General features: G+C 49.3%; 1 protein-coding gene across 20 annotated transcripts in view; it reads left to right on the top strand.

Annotated features, from left to right (window-relative positions):
* Dlg1 (MAGUK family member discs large 1) overlaps positions 1-25,637 on the top strand; it is a 430,262-nt gene extending 404,625 nt beyond the window's left edge. For 15 of the 20 annotated variants that reach the window (XM_076898648.1, XM_076898641.1, XM_076898639.1 and 12 more), the window contains 12 exons: positions 19,109-19,322; positions 19,419-19,576; positions 19,655-19,904; positions 20,006-20,108; positions 20,890-20,928; positions 22,043-22,084; positions 23,269-23,367; positions 24,530-24,679; positions 24,794-24,966; positions 25,031-25,140; positions 25,219-25,310; positions 25,436-25,637. In XM_076898648.1, coding sequence (XP_076754763.1) covers positions 19,109-19,322; positions 19,419-19,576; positions 19,655-19,904; positions 20,006-20,108; positions 20,890-20,928; positions 22,043-22,084; positions 23,269-23,367; positions 24,530-24,679; positions 24,794-24,966; positions 25,031-25,140; positions 25,219-25,310; positions 25,436-25,545 — 1,540 coding nt within the window. In that variant the 3' untranslated portion in view covers positions 25,546-25,637. The remainder of the gene's footprint in view (positions 1-19,108; positions 19,323-19,418; positions 19,577-19,654; positions 19,905-20,005; positions 20,109-20,889; positions 20,929-22,042; positions 22,085-23,268; positions 23,368-24,529; positions 24,680-24,793; positions 24,967-25,030; positions 25,141-25,218; positions 25,311-25,435) is intronic. The other 5 variants (XM_076898636.1, XM_076898644.1, XM_076898646.1 and 2 more) reach the window with 5 other exon arrangements.
* Positions 25,638-26,049: the final 412 nt, after the last annotated feature.

Raw genomic sequence — 26,049 nt, 5'->3', positions numbered from 1 at the left:
TGGTAGAGGATAAAGTTGAAAAGGTATAGCGCGTCTTCTTTGGCTACCCTGTCTCTCTTATTAATTCAACGATGCAGCTGCAACGCGCAGCTGCACTTTGTACCCCATTTCGACTATGTAATCGCTCGATTGCTTAAACGCTCGAACACGTTGCTGTTGCACTTTCCGCGCCGATGCTTCGTAAGCATTAAACTTTATCGCTGATTAAGAATTAACAGACTTTGAATCGACGGAGATAATACAGAGAGAGAGAGAGACGCGATTAGTATTTTGCGATCAGAGAAGAATTAATTTCGTCTGTGCACACGTTCGGCTGTTATTAATAGGTTTCTGTCTCGTTTGGATATTATTGTGATATACGTCCATACTAGTAGCCACTTTGAATTCATCGCGGACATAAACATCGAGAATCGTTTTTACATTACAATATTTTTGCATACCATCGCGTGTTATCCTTCAAAAATACGCGGGACATTGGTCGAAAAGGAATGGTACGGCAGGAGAAATTACACGGGACGTGCAGCAATCCTAGGAGAAACTGATACGCCTTGCCCCGGGGTCCACAGTCGCGTCGATCCTCCAGTTGGCGAGCACAACCGGACAGGGGAACGAATCGTTCAAAATGTAATCGATGGCGCAACCGGTAGATTGGCAAATTTTCTGGCTCGTTAGAGCGCGTTTCGCGTTCCTGGCGCTCGTAAAAATTCCAGAAAACAACCGCGCCGGCTTAGCCGAGCATTCCGTCCCGCAGGCGTAACAAAGCTCGTTGCGATTCCATCCCCGGCTCTGTTTTTTCCCCGGCCACGGCAAGCTGCGAACAGGATCACGGACGAAGATTACGCGTTACGCGCGAGTGGAACCTGCGAACGATTTTATGCGTCGCGATCGTCGACGGAAATCCCGACAGCAAACACCTCTTTTCGTCGCTCATTTTTGTGTCGCGCTCGCACGAGAAATCCCCTCGCCACTAGAGCTAGCCGAACGTGTCGCTTTTAATCCGGTTTTTACGAACATTTTCTTATCGCGCCACCCCTATGCCATTCGAAGTCTGCTCGCAAACATCGGGAAAGTATACTTGCTAGTTTCGTTCGAAACGGCACGAAAGTACTGATACTTGCTGAATCGTTAAACAGAAATAAAGAAATGATTAAAAAGGAGATCTAAAAAAAAAAAAGAAAGATGTGATCAGCGAGTAACCAAATTCCGTCCACGCAACGAGCAGGAAAATCGTGTATCCCGCGGGCGCAACGAGATCGAGCTCACGACGGATTTCTACTCTTTCCAGTTTTCTCCATCAAATTACCGGCGTGTTTCGTACGTCTAATGGTCTCGTTAGCGGTCGATTCGCGACGGCCAGTCACGAGAGGCAACCATTACACGCCCCGGGCGATTCAAAAGGACGCGCGACGCGGAGGAGCCGCGCGCGGCCCCGTGAAAACTGCCCGTCGCGTTATCAATTATTGGCCACGGACGCGTGCACCGGTAGCAGATGAGGCTGCTGTGAATTATTGACGGTCCCTGGAGCGTGGCGGAGCCCACCTCGCCTCAATCCTTTTCCACGCGGCTCTCGGTTACGCTCCCGTGCGCTTTCACTCTCATCGACAGCCACCGCCGATTTACATCGCGGCGAAAGTTTTCGCGCACTCGAGGAGCAACGGTTCCGTGGGTGGAACGCGTATCCAACGTGAACTGGTTCGATCTCGCAGCTCGCTCGCGAGGGGGTTCTGATTAAAGAACGGGGATGTATTTGCATTTCGACGCAGTGCTGGAGGATCTTCTGGCTTTATTTAAAGAATCTAGCTTCGCAATTGTTTCGCGAGGATTCGTGTTTGCGATTCTTTTCGTAAAATGTGTCATATATTTTTTGAAGCATAGAACTGTGGAGCGATCTTTAATCCACATTAGACTTTCAGCAATGTCTAGCTTACGAACCGCGCTCTTCAGAGAACAAGCAGCAAGTGCTGTGCTGTTTCTCACAGTCCTCTCACTAGAAAGCATCCTCGCCTTTCCCACTGCGCGGTTAGACCTACCAGGAACAGATATCCCTGTTCTTTTACCAGCGCGACGTCGGATTACATTTCAAACTTCCCACATATGCGCTCGGAACATCCGTTAGAGTGTGTCACTCGTGGTCACACTTAATAACTAAATCGCTTCGATTCCCAAGTACCACGTCCCAGGGAGACCAATCCCTGTCGCGCAATTCGTTTTTCGGCACACATACTCGAGCGTACTTTCTCCGAAACGGACGATCGTTCGCAGCGGCGCGGCTGATCCTGCGAGCGCGAAGGGGGTTGATAATCCCTGCGCCGGAGTTCCATCAATGAAACCGGGCGGCGTTGAAATTAAGCGTCCCGGCACCGCGCGGCCCGTAACGAGGACACTTACGTCGACTCGGTTTATAGCCGAGCGGAAAGCCGCGTAATCAACGGGAAGCTAATCCCATAAATTCGTGGAGCGCGCGTCCCATCGATCCGCGTTGAGCCACCCGTTAACCAGTTAAGCGGTACGCCCCGCGGATAACCTCCGCCGCGGCGGTCGTTATCACCGGGGTGAAAATTGCCACGCGAGCTCCTCGTACTCCCCTTTTCCTTTGGCTGCTCGCGAGCGAGCCGTAACCGCTTTTTAAACGCGCGCGTAAACGCTTTCCCGTTTCACTCGAAAGTGAAGCGGCCGCTCCACCGCTTGTCTTCGACCGTTTACACGGGGAATTAATATCAGTCTCGTCGAGTGGCTCGTTAAATTCTCTTTAGATCGTTCCGCGGTGGATCTCTCTCGGCCGTGTTTACGAGACCTTCGACGCTCGAGGATACTTACGGTGAAAATGAATGGGGGGGTTATTGAACGTGCGGGAACAGGGGTTTCCTCGAGTGGTGCTTTCTATTCGTTTAAAAATCCTCCTCTTATTACTCTTCCTGTCTTAACTTATTAATGAGATTTCCTCTCTGTACTCTATTGTGTCTAAGCGCAGGCCTCTGTACGTACTACTTCTGCGATTATAAACGAGATTACAGCGAAGGCTCATCCCAGTGTTGGTGTGTTTTGTAATAGTCGAGATCGATTTGTTGCCGCTCTAGACCATCGCAATCTTCGCGCGATGCGCGTCGTATCGCCACGATCGATCGAGTAGTGGCTTTTTCGAGAAGCCAGCGCCTCGAAACAGAAGCAGAGAAATTGACAGAAAGGAACAGCAACGCACATGGTAACGCAAAGAAAGGAGAGGCGAACGGACAAAGAGGGCGTCGTCGAGGCTGGTAGCCGGTGAGGTCGAGGGCTCTAGGCGTTCCCTGAACCGGTTAACGTGGGTGTAGATCGGTCGTGTGACGCATAGGAAAGCCGTTCGGGCAGAAGGAACGAGGGCTCTCCGCGTAAAAGACGCGGTCGTCTCCTCGCCGCGTGGCCCTCTTGCCTCTCTCTCTCGAGAGAGAGAGAGAAGGGAGAAACGAGCGGAAACCCAGGCCCCGTATCTGTCACTCGAGGAACGACCGAGGTGCCGCGAGGGTCCTTGAACGATCCTCCTCTTCGACGCGCGTCCCGTCCGTTACGCGAGCGTGTGTCCCCTTGACCAAGTGACGCGGCCATCCGCGAAATCTTACAGCGGTACCGCCGGTTGCGAAACGCGCGCGGCACGTGATAATTCGTGAAAGCGAACCGGAGAACGGCTTTCTTGCCGTTGTTTCCGGGGACCACCGTGTCGGTGTGCGCCGCTGCGAGAGAGTTTTGCCGTGGTTTCGCGAGTGCTCGACCAAATCGCGAGCGACTTAATTCTTCTCCGGTTCTCCGTGGTGCTTGTGAGTGGAAGTGTAAATGGTAAGCGAGTTCGTGTGGCGTCGAACAGCGGAAATATCGGTTGTAATCGGTGGCGCGCAAGAGTCGAGGGTGAAGAGGGCATTGCTGAGATAGGTTTTCTCTGCTGTCTGTGCTTTGTTGGATAGGATTTGAAACGCTGTTCTTTGCTGTGTTTTGTGGCTCGATTACCGTGATTTGTAAACGGTCACGGATGAACAGGGTCACTAGAGTGGAGGGGAAGGGTTGGTTACTCTGTCGCTTTAAATTTGGCAATCGATTTCGTTCGTAGGCCTCGGAAACTAAAACTGGTACGGAGGGAAAATTAATTAGCATTCGATGGCCCTCTATCGTTGCGAGCGATTGGTTAATTAATCGAACTGGGACAAGCATTTTCGAACAATTTCTATAGCCTTGAAAATTACGCGAAACGTGGGGATTCGAAGGGAAACAAGGGCATAACGAGCCATTAATTAAATACAGAGAGATTCGTTAAATATTCATGTACAGAGTAGTTCTTCTGGTACGATTAGCCGGCGCGCGGCTAATTCCGGCGAATTTACCGCGATGCTCGCATTTGCTTTTCCAATTTGTTCGACGAGAACGTTTCTCGTTTTTCGCTTCGATTGCCAGAAGTAACATCGGCTTTGGGGTCGCTTTGCAATTCGGATTTTACCGTTGTTGCATTCTGTTTGCGCCAGGTCCTACGGTTCCGCGGGGCTCCACGCGTAAAGCGCTGTTTTTTCCCTTCGCCGTTTCTATTTCCACCGATTCGCGGAAAAAACGAGAAGAAAGACGCGTACACATAACGATACGACACAGAGCGAACGTCCTCGATATCGCGTTCGCGGTCTTAATAAAGCCGCGAGGCCGTCCGTCCGCGTCTGAAATTCTTTTCAGCGTTCATTACACGGAGGGAAACCGCTTGCGAAACGCTCGATCGCGTCCACCAGCTTAATGACACGGTTTCGTTATAAATATTTCATTGAGAGCATAGTTGAATTCGTTCCAGTTCGAACAGCTTCGGACAGCAACTTTCTAATCTTTAGAATCGTATATCAGGTGAAAAAAGCGGCCCATTCGTTGGACGAGAGAAACGATTAGAGGATAACGGGGAAAGGTTGTCGCGATAATATCGAAGCTCGATCGATCCCGATCGAAGATACCAACGGTCGACAAAAAAAAAAAAAAAAAAGTCGAACGAAAAAGCTTTTAGCGGCGATCAAACACTTTCAATCTCGCGTGTCGATGCAACGTGTAATTCTCTCACCGGCAACAGCCACTTGAAATTCCATTCGCGCGGTCAATTAATCGTCGCAACGGATCGCGCAAACCGAAAACCGCCAACGGCGTGACGATATCCGCGCGAGCAAACGTTTTAATCTCCGCTGGAAAATAACCTCCCCCTTTCAGCCACGAGTTTCAGCCAGCGCACAAAGAAGTCGGGGATAATTTCAATTTTCATCCAGGCCTGTTTTTCCCCCGTTCCGCCTGTCTCCATTGGCAATTCTCATATTTTTTCGTCAGCCCTCTCGCGTTTAAACGCGCCCGTTTCCCCTGTCAACCGGTTGTCATCGAACGAGCCGATCGCGGAAAGTACTCGAGTGGGTTCACTTTGGTCGAGCGGTGCCGTTAATTCAACAAAATCGAACGCAAAGCGAACAATGCGAATTACAATTTGCCCGAGCACGTCGAGTCGAATGGTAATCCGCGCCTGTTCACTTTGCATTCAATGATAATTTACACGTTTAAACGATGATTCACAGTTTTAGGTATGTTTCGTTAGACTCGACCGCATTGTTCGACCAAACCGAGCCGCACATTTTGCCGCCTTTACACGGCGCAGCAACCTGAAACAGGCTGCCGCTTGTCCGTTTAAAATTCTCCGATCGAATCGACGGGGCGCGTAGTCCGCTGGCGAGGAACAGTTGCGAAGTGTCCCACGCGAGTGTCGGGCGTGAAGTGTCCGCGTGGAAATTGAAGTGCCCTCCGCGTCAACTGGAGAACGAGCGTCGACCATCGATCGCCGGTGGAGTCGGATTTCCCGCGTCGAGGACCCCGACAAGGACCAAACCGACAACGAGAGGGTGGATTCGCGGGGCTCGATTCGTCAAATATTTGGCGTCGATACGTCGCGCGTGTTTCACGTGGTGTTGACCCCATAAACAGGCTCCGCGTGGCTGCCGCCTAAAAATACCCATTCCGGACGAACCAGTTCGCCGGCGAGAAAAGAACTCACGCTGCCGGCGTGGCTGAGAAGCCTGGAGGTGGCGCGAGTTTCACGCAGGACTCTGTTCGGGACGAGAGGCGAGCGAGGAGAGGACAGAGCGGCGCGTTCGCGCGCACGCAGCACCGCACGCGAAAGTGTGATGGTCCACGTCGGTGAATGGGCGAGCTGGTGGTAACGAAGCGATATAAATCGATCAGTTAAAGAGAGCCAGGCGTGTCCGCGGCGATTAGTCGATTGGAGACACGCCGCAGGTGGTAGCGGCGGGCAAGCCTCGCGGTCGTTAACGCGGTGCGACCGGTTTCCGCGGTTCTAAACTTTTGCAAATCGGCCACGGAAAGCCGCGAAATTGGTTCCGTCGATTTTACACCGGCACGACGAGTTTTTATCGTACCGACGCGAGATGGATCGCACGTAGTTACGAGTAAGCGGGGTGTGCGATTAGCGATAGAAGAGTACTCGAGGATCGACGACCATGACGAGGAACAGGCAGCAGATCTTCCCGCTGCGTCCCTTCGCCACTCTGGGGCGCAGAATCCTCAGGGATAAGCTGTACAGAAGGTATGTCCGGTCCACCTACGAGCACATTCCTCCGCGAGTTTGTCCCGTTTCTACTCTAGCGACCAAGCGGAAAGAAATGATTTCCGCGATGCGGCCGGCTAAACGGTCGCGTCAGCCATTTTTGCCCTCCTGTAATTGCTCCGCGATGCGACCTTTTCTTGCTGCGCGAGCGAGCAATCGTTAAGCTATTCCGCACGTGTCCCGTGTTTTTGCAAAACGGATCGTCTCGCTCGTGGAAAGCCACCGACGACTTGAGAAATTACGCGAAGATCTCAGCCGGAATTCTGGGTCGCGTTCTCTGTCCGTCGATACCCCGCCGGATGTGGCCCGTTTTTCGAGAGGATCGAGGAAGACGCTTCTGTAATCCCGGGACGAGCCACGCTTTTAAGTTCGCATTTAGTTCGCCGCGGACGTCACACTCAGCTCACGTCGTTACAATGTAATTCAGGTAGAGATGGCAGGACAGAGATATTGCCTTCAACTTGGGGATCGTCGTGGAAATCATTACTTTGCCTTTAACGGCGCGCGTCGCGGACCTCGGGCTACTCGCTCCGGGCAGCTGTGTCAACGGAAACGCTTTACTTTCAGAAATTTAAATTTCAAATACGGATCAGCTTCGTTAGACCGTTGGAAAGGCGATATTTTTTTCTGAATTTGAAGTTTCAATTAGCTTGACGCGTCGCTGCGAGGCACCGTTCGAAGGAGCAGAGGATTCAGCGGTGGATTAACCGCGATTCCACGTAGACACGCGGCGCGTAACGACGCGCTTTCGAGATCCCACGTACGAAAGGAGACCGAGTGAAACTGTCCTCGTCGTCGCGAAATAATTGCTCGACGATCGGTAATGATCTACGATCGATGCGCCTCCGCTCCTTGGAGGATTCGCCGCTAATAATCCTCCTCCTTTCACGGGCAACCGTTTAACCCAGATAACTCGACGCACAGGCCAATTGCCGGGTAAACGATAAACGCGTGGTCACGTCGTGAAATTCCCTCGCCTCGTCGAATCTAGCCGGTTGATAAAAAAACCGGATCGAACGATCTAATAACTGAATCGACCGACGGGAGACACCCCGTTTCGAACCGTTCGCGGACGTCGCGCTACGAGCGGCCCATTGACGGTCGTTTAACGTTTATTGTTTCGTTGGACCCTCCGGGTTATCCGATTATCGTGCATTACGTTTGATTGGTTCAATTGAATCAGAGAGATTCGAGTTCGTTCCTCTTGGGACGCGATACTCGAGAGCTGCGCGCAGCTGTCGTGAATTTAAAAGAACGCGAGCCTGAACAGCCTCTGAATGCGTCTATGCTCGGGGATACACCTCGGGTATTCCTCGAGCTTCCAAATATTTCTCGTGACGAACGTTGCCTTATGACGCATCGGGGAATTCTTGGCCTCCTCTTTCGTATCATCTCGAACGAGACGCGTTACGTTAAGTGTCCCAATAAGGAAACACGCCAGTTAAACGTATTCGAAAATCCACAGCGGTTAGTCATGAAATGAAGGAAAGCCTTTTGATCGATAGCGTTTTAATCGTGATTCGTAGATGGAGCGCGATTCTAATGGGGCCTGTAGGGAGGAAAAGAGCTCGGGAAAATGTATATTGGAGGTTTGTGCATTCGATCGGATGGGAGGATTAGTTGGCCTAGGTCAAGCGTAATCGTTTCACCCCTAAATCGGAAAGGGGAAGGAAGATTGTGGGAACCCGGTCCCCTAATCTCGTTTAAGGTCACGGTCGTGGTTTTATGGGATTCGAGACACTGTTCCGGATCGACGAACCTAGTACTTACGACATCGGTGGCCATGAAAAGAAGTCTGTTATTCCGGGTCTCTTCGACCGGAAAATGCCTGCATTCACATGACCATAATCGTAAAACATTCCATTCCGGGACGAGATTATGGCCTCCCAGGTCTCGACAAGGAAACGAGAGAGATGCGAGGTTATTTAATCCTGAAACGGTACGATTAAATGGGAACTTTGTTGTTCATCGTTCGCGAACTTTACGAGCGAGCACTCCGACGATGAAGTATTGCAAAATTTATAAAGATATTGCACGATTTTTTCGAACGAGAGAGCGGAACATTTGTTGTAACGTAAAAAGGAGGGACGGATTAAACGAGTGAGTCATCTTAAATCGAAGAAACAGCAGAAATACCGTGTAAAGCCTTGGACGAGGGTAGACAAGAGAGGATTTTAGGTTGGATTCTAGGGGCGTTACTTCCATCAACGATCCAACGCGGATAAAAACAGCTCGATTTATGTTCCTCGCTTCTTCTTTCTCCACCTGTGTCTCATCCTCGTCCGGTCCATTATACCTCGTACACTTTTCGGACGAAAAAACCTCAGCACACGTTTTTCTAATTCACATCCAATTAAACGAACTGGAATTTATAGTTCTCCTAACCTCTCCCCTCTTTTTTTTTATTATCCACGATTTAACGTTCCACTTATTTTTTAAATCTTCGAATCAGATTCCCATCACGCGCGCGTAATGGCTCTAAACCATTATTCTACGATTGAACATCAAAAATCTTTCCGCGCGATATTCGTTTCGCTTCGTTGGAGCGCTTTTTTTTCTTTTTTTTTCATGTCTTTCTGATCGAAAAATCGTGGCGAGCTCTAACGCGAAGTGGCAGGTTGTATTTTAATTCACTTACGCCTGTTGCGATCGATTCAGTAGCAATTAGCGTCTGTTAGAGTGGCTTTCTGTTTGGCGTGGTAAAATATACAGGCCTCGTAGCTGCGTTTCTGGAAAATATTGATAGGCGATCGATCCTTTCGCCCTCTCCCGCGTTTTTTCGTACTCGCCTCGTATGTACGCGCGTGTCTTCCTTTTTTCCCCGTTCGCAAACTTTTTAATTAAATCCACCGCCTCTGACATTCGACGAACATTTTTCATTTATCCCGTTCGATACCATTTCTATCCTTTTTCTCCGCGAAAAACGATACTTTCCGCTCGGATATTTAATCGTAACAAATTGTTTCCAGTTAACGTAATCCAGTCGAAACAGTTTTCCAACTGTTCAGTCTACAATCGTGTCCTAGAAATTTTCAGTATATTATCGCGCGGTTGGAATAATTTCTGTTTATGTAGCTAGAAACGAACTCACGCGGACAAGCTCGAAGATAGCGATCGTCAAAGTATTTCGCGGGCTGAACTTGGGGATGCGCCGCTCGTAATCCTATTAAAGTCTCGAAACTGGCACGGAACTCGAATTTTCAGGTCTATTTCCATCTTCTGGCTGGCAGGCGTCTGCCGTAGTTTGTCGCGTGAAACGTGATCAAATTATTTCCGTGGCCCGCCGGCGGGAAATAAAAATTGCCCCACCACCCGTCAACTATTTGTCAGCACAAAACTCCGACTATCCTGAAATTCTTAAAAACCATCGCGGAACGAAGTCGGACGCGGCAACTTTCCACGAAATTACACGTCGTTGGACAATAACGAAATCGATATTGGCAACGAGGCGAAAATCGCGAGTGCACTTTACGTCTACTTCCGCGATGAATCATTCTATATAACGTGCCAGAGAAAATCGATTGCCACGGCTAAAGACCGTAGTCGCAAACCCCGGAACGACGCAAACCAGAAAAAAAGGTAACAATACCGATTAATTACGGTTTCGCGTCCCCGTTCAACCCTTAATTACCCGCGTTATTGGGCCACGCAATGTTGCGCAACACGTTCAAAGTATTATTAACCTACTGTGTAACGTTCTGTCAGCTACGATTGGAAACGAATGTAGATATATCCAGGGTTGTGATTTTTAACCGCAACATTTTCCGTCTCGCGAGCAAATAAAAAATTCCAGTATATAAATATTGAATCAGTCACGTGCTGTTTAAGTGAATGATCGAGGGTTAACATCCAGGCTCGTGCGTTTCCACGTGCTCGACTAACGATATGAGCACGAACTCGAGCGTTTCTCGCAATTAACGAAGGAACCAGCGACGGAAATGTCCGCACTCGCGTCTCCTGTCTTTTTCAGCACTACCCACACGCGCTATCGTCGAAGCGTCCATTCGATACGAGTCGCTAAGTGCGTTTCGTTGTCCGACGAACGGAAGTGAAAGGAGCAGGGGAAATTGGAAGTAGAAAGGGTGAAAGATGAATCCGGAAGAAAGGCTAGTTTGACGAAGGAAGCTTAAAGACGCGGCAGTAATATAGGCTGCAAAACTACCCTTTCGGCCAGGAGTAGGCGTAAAAATGCCGCGCCTCGCTTTCTTTTTTCACCTTTTCCGTTTCGAGGTCAAGTCCAGGTTGATTAAAGTTCGTCAACGTTTGGCGACGCTTCTAATTAAACGAATACACAAACGACCAGTCGAACCGGTATTCCGTGAGGGCAGGACTTGTAAAATAGCTCGTTTCATTTGCTTAATGAAACGACAAGTTTGTTTCGATGCTAATAGACGTTCGCGTGGACGATGGAACTTTTCACGGAACGTTGCTATTTTCAGTTACAACGCGAGAGGGACGGCTGGTCAAGCGAATCTGGGTTAATAATGGGTAAAAACGGTCCGTGGATCGTTGCTGAAATTCAGGGAACGATGGAGCGCATCGATGTAAAGTGATTGCCGATATCTTGTCGATGACCGTTGGTATTATCCCAGCGATGCTTGCAAACGGGCAAGCTTTATCTGTGGGACCGCCGCGCGGTTAGCATTCCGGGCGCTTGGCCTCGTGCCTCCACGTAGCGGAGACTTTGTTCGTTTATCAGCATATTCGCGGGGGATCGCGATTCCCTGACAAGATTCGAGATAGATCAGGAACGCGTAACGTGACCTTTTATTCCCGGAACCGTTTCTGCCTCCGACCGATAATACTCCAAGGTACGTGCTTCCCAAGCTGACATTTTGTTCTCTAACGTTAAACGTTCCTCCTCGGCATCACACGATACATCAGTTCCTACCCCACAAACGAAACTTGCAAACGATACAAAAATTCTGTTCGTTACCCAAAAATCCACGACGAAAAACGAATCTCGAATCGTCGATACGCAATGGGACGCTGATCTGTGTCCGCTGTTAAATATAATAATAAAGCCGCTGCGCCAGTCGTAGATTGCGTTTGGACGTTGCTGCTTCGATCGCGAAACTGCGCGGCGCCCAGAAAACGCGATCGACCAAAATGTTTGTCGATTGCACCCCTGCGCGCCGGACGGGGCGCGTTTGGAGATCGCAGCGGTGTGCGTGCGTGGATCATAGAGTGTCGATGTGTATGTAGGTCGATCGAAAAGGCGATATAGGTTCGAGTGAAATTTCCATTCTCGCAAGACTGGTCGCTGCAATTAGCCGCGATCCACGCCTGTACAAATCCGATACACGCGCGCGCCCCCGAACTTCGCCATCGAACCGGAAGGGTGCGCGTATATGCGCATATGAGGTTGTTCCACTGGAATAACGGTCAAGTGTACCAGCTGTAACTAGTGGTGCTTTTTTCTGGTTCCATTTGAACCTAACTAAAAGATGAAAGAACTAGCATCTGTCTAATTCTCGATATAAATCGATTGAAACACGATGTCGAGTCAGCGAACGCTCGTTTCGCCATAGGGTATCGATGACGGCGAAAACTTACAAAAATATGCAAGTTGATAATCAGATCGAACGAAACCCGCGTGTAATCCCTTTCCGCTGCTAAACCTACTTACTTAGAATAATTCTTACAAATCACGGAACACCCTCGTCGCTTTTACTCTTCAACCCCCCTAATGCACGCGCGAATGCAGCGTAAGCTGTTGCGTGGCGTACGAGCATTCTTCAGGTCTATAAATGGTTTCTCTTTAATGCAAAGTACCGTGATATACTTCAACTATAATTTATTCGAATTACTATAGCGCACGCTGAAGTTAAAAATTATTTCAGTTGCCGCGATGTTCGCGTTACAAACGAGCTAATGTAGGTGACTTCTCCAACGAAAATAGACTAGAATAGCCCCATTAACGAAAGACTCGAACCGACAGTGTACACAAGCCAACTATTCTTCGATCCACCCCTCTTTCCTCCAACGAAAACAAAAGCGAGACGAAACCACCCTCGAGAAGTCGAGACGGGACCAAAAATGGAAAGTATATAGCCGATCGCTGGCAGCCCTTCCGTGAGAACTTCCCACCGCGTTTGGCCCCGTTTCCGCAGTAGGGGAAAACCGGTGGAACGATGGAGGGGACGGATCGTGGCGTTCTATGGTGGGATCGAGGGTGGCGGAGGCGAGGGCGGTGGAAACGCGCGAGAGTCAGCTTATTTCTATCGATCTGATGATAGCCCGCGGGGGCCGGCTTGGCGGCGCGGCGCATGGCGACACGGCGGCCACCTATGCGGCCTTTAATCCGTCGCGACGCCCCCGTCGTCGTCGTCGTCGTCGTCGTCGCCCTCGCCCTCGAGACGGTGGCACGTTTCGTGGTTCTCTCCTGAGGAGTTTTCAAAACGCGAATCACCAACTCGTCGCATCGCTGCTTGGCGGTGTTCGCGTTCGAACGAAGCGAGTTCACCCCCGTCGTCGAGACTTTCTCGAATCAGGGCGCCCACGGGTCACGGTGTGCGTTGTTACGTCACTGGCGGGGAAACAGGTGCGTCGCAGTTGCGAGCACGCAGCAGCGCGCGTCGTGCGACGCGGTGCGCGCAGCTTTTCGAACCCCTGCGCTGCGCTTTTTTCAATCGGAGGATCGCCGATTGGCCAGCCGCCGACTAGGCCGGATCAGTGACCAGTGATTGTTCGCGATAGTGATCGAGGTGAGCAGCTGGCTGACAGCGGAGAGGGTGCCTCCGATATGAGGGTGCCTCGTCTCCATCCGTACGGTGCTGATTTTGCTTTTCTTTCTCGCTTCGCAACGGTGAATCCGGAGTACGAGCAAGTACGTGGTATTTCATGGACGTGCTTTTGCGACGTCGCATCGTGATCCCTCTCGTTCTTCTCGGGAAACTGGGATTTAACCAGAAGAGTGCTACGAATTAAAATGCATTCTACTCGAAGTTGTTCTGGGTATCGTTGGGAGGGAAAATTCCAGTCTGTCGAGTTAAAAATCGAGTGCGTGCCTACGTCTTGACCCACAAACATTCTCCAAGTACAGCCACCAGTGATTAATGCGATTTTGTCACGCAGACTCTCTGGAAACCGCGACGATTGTGTTTCACCTGTTGTAAATCGAGGAACGAGCGGAGCGTATGTTCGTTTCTCAGCGAGGTCTTAAAGAATTCATGGACAGATCGTTAAGGTTTTGGGCAGGTAACTTTCGGTTGGACCGCTGTCCTCTTGACCCAGTGACATTTTCGTTTCCGTTGCGAATTACGTCACTGCGGAACCAATGACGAACAGGTGCCATCCGAGGCGTGCGCAGGTAAGCGTGGATCAGCTGAAACTCGCGTGCGCCCAGTGACGTCTCTATCGAATTTGAACGTGCCTGCGTTTCTCAGGAATTTTATCGGACAGCTCGTTCGAGCGTGCAGCTTGTTTTCGCTGAGATCGATGAATCGGGGGGATGGATCGAGCGGTCGCGTGATCCAAGAATAGGCGGGTAGGCACGCTCATTCGTGGATCTTTTAATAGTTCGAAGGATGTCGAGGCTCCTTTCGGTGGCGCGTAGTCAGGGGTGTTTAGAAAAAAATTTAATCCAACCTCCACGAGAAGCGTGGAAGGCTGGCTTCAAAGTAGATTTCGAGAGACCGGATTGAACACGAAGCTCGAACGCAATGCGAACGATCTTGTCATTCATGGATTCAAAGGAGTGCACTCTAAAAGAGGAATTATTCGTATAATCGGTGTTTCGCATTATTCGATTCGCTCTGCTATCTTCCTCATTATTCAGAACGTCTCGTCGTTTCATGTCGTATGCTTCGCGAAAATAGACGCTCGATACACGTCAGAGTTATTTTTAATTGCAAATTCCGAACGGAAATACTTCTCCGTTTATCGTAACGAACTGTAGAACAGTTCTTCGTTTAAGTTAACCCCTTGCGCGCAGTACCACTGCAAACACGCGATCGTCTGCGATATTTTCTATCATTCTTCTAGTCTACTATCATTCTTAAGTATGTTTTTACGCGTCGATCAAGTCACTCGAGAAGTTCACTTTCGTAAAACACGTTGAACGACATTGAAACAGTTGACGGCGACAACAAAAAGTTATGTCTCTGAGAGCAAGCTTCAAAAATTCATTTCGAAAGGGAGAGACTCGACCACGTCCGTCGAAACTTCTACGTGCCTACGTATTGAATCTCGCCGAGCTGCATTCCACGGGGACTGCGACGACGTGGTCATTTCGCCGCGAAGGACGATCTTTCGCGTGGAACGTCGCCCGCTTGAAGAGGGACGTTCCTCGAGAAAGAGCGAGAGGGGCCCTCTCGCGTTCTCGCGGACCGAAATTGAGCCATTCATGAATTTACCGGGTGAAAGGCGTCCACCGTTCACGGCGGTCAATTAACCATGAAATCGTGACCCTATATAGTCGTCGTCGTTATAAATATTTCATGACCTGGACCGACGGAGTCCGCGACAGTGACCGTGGTTCGCTGGATTCGCGGGTGCTTCCGATGAAACATCGCTCCTTCGAGGCTGCATACCATTTGCAACGCTACGAAGACAGACGCAATAAACTCTCGGTAAAGAGTCAACTTGCGACCTTCTTGTGGACTAGTGTATTCTCTCAAGTAGAACCAGCGTACAAAACATGCACCTATTTTCCTTCTCTTATCGCAGCAGATTTTTGCGCGCCACGATATATTGTTCAACCATCGCGAGCTATATTAACCGAACAATTTTTCCATGAACGGGCTCGATTGTTCGACGCGTCCCTACTGATATGCCGATAGATAGACGAAGAGAAGGTAAATATAGAGGACATTCGAGTAGGCCACGTTTCAACGGTATCGGAGTCTCACTGTGCAATATTCTATGGCGCGCCACGCGAAGTATTGACATTTCGCGCTTTGCCGTGGTACCGGCTAAATATAGTTGCTCTATGGAATAATCGTTAACGAGTCGCACTGGTTCTACACGAGCCGTTTCTCTCTCTAGTTCCCTTCGACTCGATCTTAAAATAATCACCGTTTTGACGCGATGGCCGAATTGTATGACATCTCCAGTTCGAACCCAATCGCGATGGTATCGAGCGTCGAACGATTCGTTTCCTCTAACACAGGTTTTAGAAGGAAAGAGAAATGTTCGCTCGATGCTCGTCGAGCATCGAACGATCGCGAGGCTCCTCTAAATTCACGATTAAAATCCAGCATCCCCCGAGTAGCAGCGTGTCGTCCCTCCGGTTTATCCGACGTGTGCGCCGCGACGTGACCTTAATGGAGTCCCTGGAAACGCAGCTGCACCGGCCGACCACTAATTTGAGGTCTTTGTTAACGCAACCGAGAAGCCCGTGCGTCGAGTGGCTCCTCTGGAACGGAATGAAAATCAACCTTTCAGGGATGAAAATCCTCCCCCTGAGGTAGTGCGGCGCAGTTAGAGTGGTAGAAAAGGTGAATATCCAGGTTCCCGACGCGGGAGTTCAACTAGCCGTGGAAGCGCAGGGCCGAGAGCGAGCAGCCAGCCAACTCATAAGCGATGAACCGTTCCTCTGAATGGGCTCGAATTTTTTTACGGGAATCTTAATTAGGACACCGGAGCCGCGCTTGTTCCCCTTCGTCCCCCGTGCCCGCTAGTCGCGGCTCGCAGAAGCTCGCAGAAGCTCGCGCGCCTCGAGTTACGCGAAAATCCGCGGTTCGTCGAGATTTTCGCGGCACAGGCTTAATTAAGGCTGTTCAGTTGCCCGTGCGCGATTCGAGGCTGCACCAGCTCGCGCTACGATTACGCGGCCGCTTCTGTCCCGCGATATTTAACGGTGAAATATTTACAAAGTGTCCGTTGCGGAGCTTTGCGCGTCGAGTGGCTCTGGATGCATCGCGCCTCGCGCTTCGTTCAATTTCGAGCAAGGTAACGCGTTCGTATGTCGCGCGTGCTGTTGCAAATCGTGAGCTTTACGTTCCGAAAAATGTAACTAGCGATGGTTGGATGTTTCGCAGTGTAATTTGGAATTCGGTTGCGAACGAGTAGACGTTGTTAAGGTTACGGTATCAGCGATCTTGAATCTATGTTGGGCGACACTAGCGTGCCTGGAACACTCAACCCAATTCCGGCAATACTATCTGTCTACAGAACCCAATTACCGGCTACCCTCGACCCGGTCGAGCTGATACTCTGGATTCCACGATCGTGTCGCTGGAATCCCGACAATCCCTACGCGAAACCTAATTTTGACAGGTCCCCTATATGCAAACTCGGCTCGACGAATTTTTTCGGCTACCAACTCGATTCCTGCGATCTCACGGATTACTTTGTCAGCGTTGCGGCGTGGCGTACCTTTCGCATCGCGATGACTATGAATTCTCGTATTTTCGTTACTGCCACGAGAGTGAAGCAATGCAAAGTATCCTGCCACCGAATGAATCTATCTATCCGCAATTTGTTAAGTAAGCGATCGAAGAAATTAAATAACTATCTGTCTACAAGTAATGTAAACGCAGCTCGGAAACGTTACCTCTCCACGTCACTTCTAAACGTCTATCGTCCCAAACAGCAGCTCATACGTATGCAGATTATTTCGCACCGATCCCCACGAGCCTCGAGACGTATCATCCGCTGTCATATTGCATCTGTCACGCGATACCGTGGTCGCGAGGCAAGAAAATCTCGCAGTCGACAGCCGAGCGCAGCGTTCCGCCTTCCGCGTAAATCAGAGCTTCAACCGTGCACAAAGATGACTCTCGTCGACGACGTCACGTGCGCCCGTTTTCGCGAGTCCTCGGATGCTTTGGCAGCGGCAGCCGTGCTCCAGCGCGGTGCGCGCAGCCAATCTGAAACGGTCGAATTTCAATGGAAGCCTTAATTAATGCGTTAATTGCGCTCGTCTACGAGTTCTGTCACGCGCGCGTCGTACACGCTGTTGCGCGTCCCGCGGTGCACCCCGAGAGATCCGCTCACCCACCCCCGACCAGGCTCAGCAATCTCGAGACACCGTGGTTACCCGTGTTAACTCCTGTGATTGACGCGGCTCGAGGACGCTTCAGAATACGCTCCTACACTGGAACAGACGTGTTCGCTGACCCGTACGACTCGCTAAATGCCGTTTAATCGGCCGGCGAACGAGACGGGAACATTTTCGGAGGCTCTGGAAGGGAAGCAGATACCTCGCGCGAGCAATTATTTAAGCAACAAGAGGATAATTATAGAAACGAAGTTAAAGAGTAATTGAACGATTATCGATCGCAATCAGAGGCTATTGGCGTGGCTTAACAGCACGAAGGTGAATCGAAGAGAACCCTCTTGAAGAATTTCAATTAAACTCGACGCGATTAAATCCAGCGAACTATTTATTAGTTCGATCGTTCGATCTTCTGTCGGGAATAATCGATTCATTTCTTTGCCTAGATTTCTATGTGGAATAATTGTGTTGTCTAGAAAGCTCCGTCGGTTTGTTACCGTATACATCATCCTCTATGTGGAACGCGCGCATCGGTGCCTACAATAGCTGGTACCTCGAACACGGGATATCGACAAACGAGCCCCAGTACGTGTCACGCACCCCTTAGAATCTAGCCGCGCAACGTGTTCACCAGCTGGAGGAACGCTGTGGTCGCGGTCGTACAAACTATTTCGTGTCGAGTTTTATGACCCGCGGGAACTCGATTCCCACTGTCTGGTGATTAACTGCCCGAGCTTTCGAACTCGTCCACGGACAAGGAATTTCTCGTGTTTCCTCCCTTTTTGTGTTTTCCAACTACGAACACGCCTGGTAACCAGCACGAGCGGCTGATCGAACGAACCGATCGTTGCGTAGGCCGATATGCGTGGTTAATCCGTTTTCGATCTTAATTACAGCGCTTTTCTATTGGTCCTCGTTGGTGGTGTGAAACGTATTCGTTCCTAAACGGATGTTTAGTTTGTCGAACAACGTGTGTGTAATAAAAACGAATGATTTTGTTCTTCTTTTTAGAATTGCGCAAGAGTCGTGGACTCTGTTTCGTTTAATACGATATCAACGATTAATCAACCGGAAACGGTTGTTAGAATTACAGCGATCGAAAGTATTTCATTAAGAGCCGTGCTCCACTCGACGCTTTGTCGCGATCATGCCCGTTTGAAGAATTATATCGCCGAGCGAGGCTTGTGTTTCCGGCGTGGTGACTTTAATTAAAGCTGTACGAGGCGTCCAGCAATTAATGACCTGTGTGACATAGTTTAAGAACTCGATACCACGTGAGCTCTTAATGAAAAAACTTTCATCCCTCTCCAGCGGAGATATGAGCCACGAGTCGCGCTCATCCATTACCGTGGAACCGTTTTCTCCGTTAACGATTAAACCGGGGAAAAAGCAGCGTCGCACAGTTTCGACTGTCGCGATGAAACCAAAGGCGCGACGCGCGCATTCTTGCGACTTAATTTCGAGATTGCCGCCAATTGAAACGAATCCTCAATGAACGTAGATCAACTCGAATTAGCCTAATCGTGCGGAGCGTGGCGTAATTAAAGAGGCGCGCTTTGCCACTTTTGCAGAGAGGTACGCACGGTCGTGCTCAACAAGGGCTCCTCCGGACTGGGTTTCAATATCGTCGGTGGCGAAGATGGCGAGGGGATTTTCATTTCCTTCATCCTAGCCGGAGGTCCGGCCGATCTCAGCGGTGAACTGCGCCGTGGCGATCAGATACTCAGCGTCAATGGCATCAATCTTCGGACAGCCACCCACGAAGAGGCCGCCGCGGCTCTTAAGGTACCACCACGTTCACAATGTATCCCTTCTTTATCCGCGAACATTTCCGGAAAACCCCCTTAACGAACCGTTACGACATGTTCGCGATATGTTCAGGGCACTGGGCAGACAGTGACGATCGTGGTACAGTACAAGCCCGAAGACTACAACAGATTCGAGGCGAAGATCCATGATCTTAAACAGCAGATCTCCCAGCAGAATTTGATGACAGGCACCCTCATGAGGACCTCGCAAAAGAAATCGCTTTACGTTAGGTAAGTGTCGAATTCTCGAATTCTAACCATCGAGAAGGTTGAAGATCATGGAACGAACGAATTTCTGTTCGTTATCAGAGCGCTGTTCGACTACGATCCCAACAAGGACGACGGGCTGCCGAGCCGCGGTTTGGCATTCCGTTACGGTGAAATCTTACACGTGACGAATGCCAGCGACGACGAATGGTGGCAGGCCAGAAGAGTGACTCCTCAGGGCGAGGAGGAAGGCCTCGGCATAATACCCTCGCGCAGACGATGGGAGCGGAAGCAACGCGCCAGGGATCGTTCCGTCAAGTTCCAAGGCCATATGCCGGTCATCCTCGACAAGGTGAGCGCCGCGTTCGATCGATCGCCAATTAAACTTGGCGAGCTGCTCGAGCGTCGATCAGATTACCCTTAACGAGAGAGAGAATTGTCAATTTTCCACAGCAATCGACGCTGGACAGGAAAAAGAAGAACTTCTCGTTCAGCAGGAAGTTCCCGTTCATGAAGAGCAAAGACGACAAGTCCGAGGACGGTTCGGACCAGGAACGTGAGTATCACGAAACATGGTCGAATTCGTATCCTGCACGTTCTGTGCATGTTCAGATCCCGTATATTATCTATTGTGGTTTTATTACGTGACTTATTTGTTTTTTTATTCTCGTCGTATTTCTCAGTCACTATTATATTTATATATGTATACTTTTTTGCGTATTACCTAGTTCGTGTACCTGGATTTACAATTATTTAGTATCTTCCACGTGTGTCTTGAGACTCTCCCTTGTAATGATCTGTGTACCAAACCAACTTTCTTTTTACGTTTTTTTTTTTTATACACGTATCATTTGTGGATCCATCGAAGTGTTGTGCGTCGACGATACCTCAGTAGAAATCGGCTCTCGTATGACTCGCAGTCGTGGGAGTCGTTTAACCCCTCCGTAGTATCGATTGTTTGCCCCCCTCCGTTACGTTTGGTCGTTCCTTTTATATAATATTTCGTTACTTTTTTTTTTTTTTTGGACTTGATTGGTGTTAACGTAGAGATTTTTCTTGTTACACACGCACCAATGCCAACCCACTAATTAAACCGGAGGTGATCGAGCGCGCAGGTCCCGGTGAATCGAGAGAGATATTGATTCGATAATACGGATAAAAAGCGGAGCCTCGTTTTAATTTCCGTTTCGCTTAGAGGTGTGTCGGCAAGTAAAAGAATATCGCTTTAGTAGTAGTCCGTGACAGGTACGACGAATACGCCCAACTTCCGATTGAGCTTTTGTGTTTTTTACCATGTAAAAACGTGACATGTGTTTTGTTTTTGCCTGCTTGTGTAGGGTCGCCCATGACACCCGAGAACGAAAACGATCCTACACGTAAGTATTCCAAGTTAGTTCAACACGAAGAAACAAGATACTATCACACGTCACTCTGTAACACGACACACATACACGCACGCGTGCACCACGCGTTACTTTGATTTTACACATCGCGTCGTTCGCGACGAACGAAAACGAATTAATCGATCGAATAGAAAAAAGAAAAAAAAAACATGAAAAGAAGCGAGACATGAACAGAAACGATATCAGCGACCCTATATATGAACTACATATAATTACACTTTATCGAGTGGTCTCTTCTTTCGTGCATTCTCTTCTATGCTTGCGCTCGGCACGCTGCAACTTCATCCCTGCACAAAGCACTTATACACTCGCATCATACGTTTGATCACTAACCATATCGCAATCGAGTCGAGCAGCGACACGTCGCTCGATTCTCTAACTGGCTAACCATCGGATGGATCGCGGTAGAGTTAGAGCTGCCCCTCGAACGCTTGTAGAGATCTCTTCAGCACGTGTTGCTCGATAGCGACCAACGAAAGTTATCGACGGTGCTCGTACACGTTTTTTTGCGGTTGCGTTACCGTACATTGGAAGAAGCTCGTTCCAGATCGTTAGTTTACTTAAATACCATGCTAAACAACCCCGACTAAATCTCTGCTGAAGAAAGCCCGTACGACGGTAACCAACGGCAGGAGCAACTCGCTAGACTTGTTGCAGAACCTGGCAAAGTAGTCCTTAGAATTCCAATTACTCTCGCGATTCCCAGTGCATAAAAGCACGGTTGTTCTCTAACTCCCTGGCAACGACTTCCCTTCGATACGCGTATCCAACTCGTAACCTTTCCCCCCAGCGAAACGATACGCTCTCCCGAGGACGTTCTTATTTCATTTGACTGTGTTGCGCCGTTAAAAGATCGTCGTGAAAGTGGAGCATCGACGAAACGATTGGAACGTAACGAAACGCGACTGAAACTCGCGTACACCGCAGAAAGACTCGAGTGAAAACCGCAGAAAAGCTCGAGCTAATCTCGACGGTAGGGGAGAGATGATTGTTCGTGCTTGAAGCTTGAAATTAATCCCTAGCAATTATTAACGGCCGCTTATTAGTACGCAACGTATACTGAAATATTGAACTTGTTATGTTTTAGCATTCATGCTGTGCTACACCCAGGACGACACTAACACCGAAGGTAATCACGTCTCTCTGTCTCTCTCTCTCTCTCTCTCTCTCTCTCTCTCTCTCTCTCTCTCTTTCTATCTCTTTCTCTCTTCACTTTACCACTTTTTCTCTCCCCCTGTTTCACCCGTTCTCCACATATTTGCATCTTTCTGTCTGTCCCCGTTTCTCACTGTCGCCCTTTCATTCCCCGAGTCCCCCATCGAGTCACCCACGCCCAGCCACCACCATCCCTCGTCTCTCCCCGTTTCATCTCGGTCGCGTCAATTAACAAAGCACACGTTCATTACCGCGATATAACGATCCGACCGCGGGACGGGCGCGCACTGTTCGACAGCGTCCTTTTGTCGCGGCGCGTCGTCATTTTTGAACGACGCTCCGTCGACCCTCGCGCGACTTCGAAGAGGAACACCGCGAGCCGAGCAATCGATCCGACTCAGTTAGCGGAATTTCAGTAGTGGAATCTCTTTCTTTCTTTTTATATCCGCTTCTTTGTTTCTTCCTTTTTCCTCTTCTTTTGTCCGAGGGGAGATTTTAAGGGAGTTTAGGGGACGTCGCAAGATCCTTTCGTCAGACCGCGGATGTTTATGCGCGCACGTATGCTTCCATTTGGCAAATAGAGATTTGTTTCATTCACGTTTCGAGCATTTCATCTCTATGATATCCACTCTCTTTTTCCTGTCTCATTTTGTTTTACGACGGCCTTAGATCTTCCCCGTGTCATCCCCCCCTAGAACCGCGAAAACACTGACCGTACGTATGCATCAAACGCGATGCCTGGAAGTGACAGCGAAACGACCATCGTGCATCACGGTGTGCGTACGGATGATGCACCGGACAGCGAGCATGTTATATTGCCCCATAAATGCATAAACATCCACGGTGTGTCGATCGTTAATCAACCGAGAAATTGCTCTTTTCTTCCACCTTTTTTGTTGTTTTTTTTTCTTTCTTTTTTTTTTGTTCGCCTGGTACCGATCCAAAAGCGAGCAAACGCGACGACGGCACGCGACAAACTAAATCGTCATCACCAAGCTTTCATTAAAACTACGACCAGCGCGCCTCATCGAGACTAACACGAGCGCGCGGCCCGTTGCCACGAAGCGATTTCACGTGGCATCGGTTTTCATTTCTATCCGCGCGCCTTTTCCTCCGTTCTTTTGACTGATTCACAACAAGATCTGTCTTGCGTCGCAGGGAGTAGAGAAATTTTATATCGCGTCGAACTGCCTTATATGGAGGAACTGACGGTAGTTTATCTGGAAAAGGAGGACGATGAGAATAATGAGGAGATTAGTAAGTGACACAAACAAAATACACGAGAAAAGAGAGTCGAATTGTGTGAAAAAAGAGAAAAGGAAACCGGAATGAGCCATTCAGATACCAGTATACATAGGTTCTTTACTAACACGCTACCGTACCTGGTTTCGATCGATACGACCGCCCTTTTTTAATCGCAATTCTCTTCTTCTTTTTTGTTCTCTGTTTTGTTCTTCTTTCTTATTTTGTTGTTGGTTTTTCTTTTTGTTCACGTTTACTTATTTTGTTTTTTTTTTCGTTGCCCGACACCCACCCATAATATCTACGAACGCTGATATAAAACGCCGCTTCGCGCAATTGGGACAGTCGCGACGTGCTTTGTCTGTCTGTTTGTCGGTTTTCCTTTTTTTGTTTTTTTGTTTTATCTCTAACACTAATCACACTCACGTAGAATTCTAACGAGAGTCGCAGTTAGTTTGTGTAGATCACGAGGGATCGCATCGCTTCTTGAATACGGGAGTTTATCGTTCGAATTTGAAACACGCTGCGGTGTTGGAACAAGCGTTCGCAAGCGCCACGAAGTCGACGATAAGAAGCGGCGCGATCTGGTAACCGTACTAAAATCATGTTACGTCCACGTAGCGTCGACTTGTCGAGTACAAAACCCTTTAGCAACCGAGTACATTAGCATAGCCGTCCCGTAACCGATGCAATGCGTACCTCTGTACACTTCGATCGCCCGAGTTTCTAGACTTTAGGGAGCTTACGACCCTTTTACTTCCGCCTACACCCGCTTCGACTTCCTCAGGTGGTAAAGCATGACTCGTACCTACAGCGAGGTGAACAACTGTAATACGCAATAATTCTCGGTCGCGTTTCTGTGTACATATACACCCATTCGAAAGAAAATCAGATTTTTCCTCCGATCGAAAACGTTTCTCTCTCTCTCTCTCTCGTAAAAGATGAGAAAGATGTCGATCGAACGAAGTCTCGTTTCTTGCAACGTCGAGAAAGAGAGAGAGGAAACAAAAGAAAACACTTTCGTTTCCCCTAGCTGTTTTTTTTTTTTAAAGAGTGCAAACATTCTAACCGAGGATAACAAAATTAAAAAACGAAAAGAGATAAAAAAAAATGCTTTCTATCACAAGCACCTATGACCAGACTGGAGACACGAGTGTACTGATACCGAAAATTGCAGGCAGCGAAGAAAACGTGCTGTCGTACGAGGCGGTCCAGCAGCTCACCATACAGTACACACGACCCGTCATTATCCTCGGTCCTCTCAAGGATCGTATCAACGACGACCTCATCTCGGAGTTCCCCGACAAATTCGGCAGCTGCGTGCCACGTGAGTCGAACTTTAGCCATTCGAGTGTCAAACGCACGAGATACCAGATCGATTTAGTAAAACCAGTCGTAGAGAGAGTTTTAAAAGTTCGAACGCCTCTTTCGATTTCCGTAGATACAACGAGGAGTAGAAGAGAGTACGAGGTGGACGGACGGGACTATCATTTCGTGGCATCCAGGGAACAGATGGAGAGGGACATTCAGAACCACTTGTTCATCGAGGCCGGACAGTACAACGACAATCTTTACGGCACGTCCGTGGCATCCGTGCGAGAGGTCGCTGAGAAGGTAAGCAACAATTGCTAAGTTCACTGTGCAAGCGTGTACGAATGAAAACGATCGATCGATCCAGGGGAAGCACTGTATCCTCGACGTGAGCGGAAACGCCATCAAGAGGTTACAAGTGGCGCAGCTGTACCCGATCGCCATCTTCATTAAACCGAAATCCGTCGAGTCGATTACGTAAGTGGCGATTCTCTTCGACTACCTGTTACTAATACTTGCGAGCAGATACGATTTAACGACGTTTGCGGTTCGCAGAGAAATGAACAAGAGGATGACCGAGGAGCAAGCGAAAAAGACGTACGAGCGAGCGTTGAAGATGGAGCAAGAGTTTGGAGAATACTTTACTGGTAAGTGGTACCAGACGACGACGTAACTTGTCAATGACGGACAGTGATCGATCACAATTGAGACGGTGAACAGGTCATTCCTTAAACTGATACTCGAGATGGAGAAATTGTTGTTTGAATTACAGCCGTGGTGCAAGGCGACACGCCCGAGGAGATCTACGTGAAGGTAAAGGAGGTGATCGCCGAGCAATCAGGACCGAACATTTGGGTACCGTGCAGGGACCAGCAACTGTGACGTCCTGCCCCCCACGCTCAGCCAGGTCCGAACGCTTGGACCCTACCTCCGAGGCGTCAAGCTTAATTACTCTTAATAAAATAATCGAGTAACACTCTTAATGCCTTCCCCGTCCCCATCCTGAACCCGTCCCACACAAGTACTCCACCACAGTCCACCGTACACACGTACACACACCTACACGCGAACACGCGATTACACGTAACCCACCCCCTCCAATCGAGTAGCACAATGCCCCATTTAAGGCGTTAGCCGCGCACCAAGCTTGTCGACGGAAGACTTGGCGTCGAGTAACGCAGACAGCGCCGCGAATGATTACCAGAAAAAATGTAGACGAAGGAAAGAGATTTAGAGAAGAGAGACGGATCGTTTCACGGGAGAGGATTATAGGTTAACTGAGAGAGGGTAGCTGTATGTTACGAAGCGTGTTCAGGAGGTCTCCATCGCGGGAACTCGTACAATCCGAGCTCGTGCGCAAGAATTGATTTTATTGTTGTTTATGTA

This window comes from Xylocopa sonorina, chromosome 7 (genome assembly GCF_050948175.1).
Source record: "Xylocopa sonorina isolate GNS202 chromosome 7, iyXylSono1_principal, whole genome shotgun sequence".
NCBI classification, from domain to species: Eukaryota; Metazoa; Arthropoda; class Insecta; order Hymenoptera; family Apidae; genus Xylocopa; species Xylocopa sonorina.
Note: the sequence above shows the minus strand (reverse complement) of the source record. Positions and strands in the feature narration are given on the sequence as shown.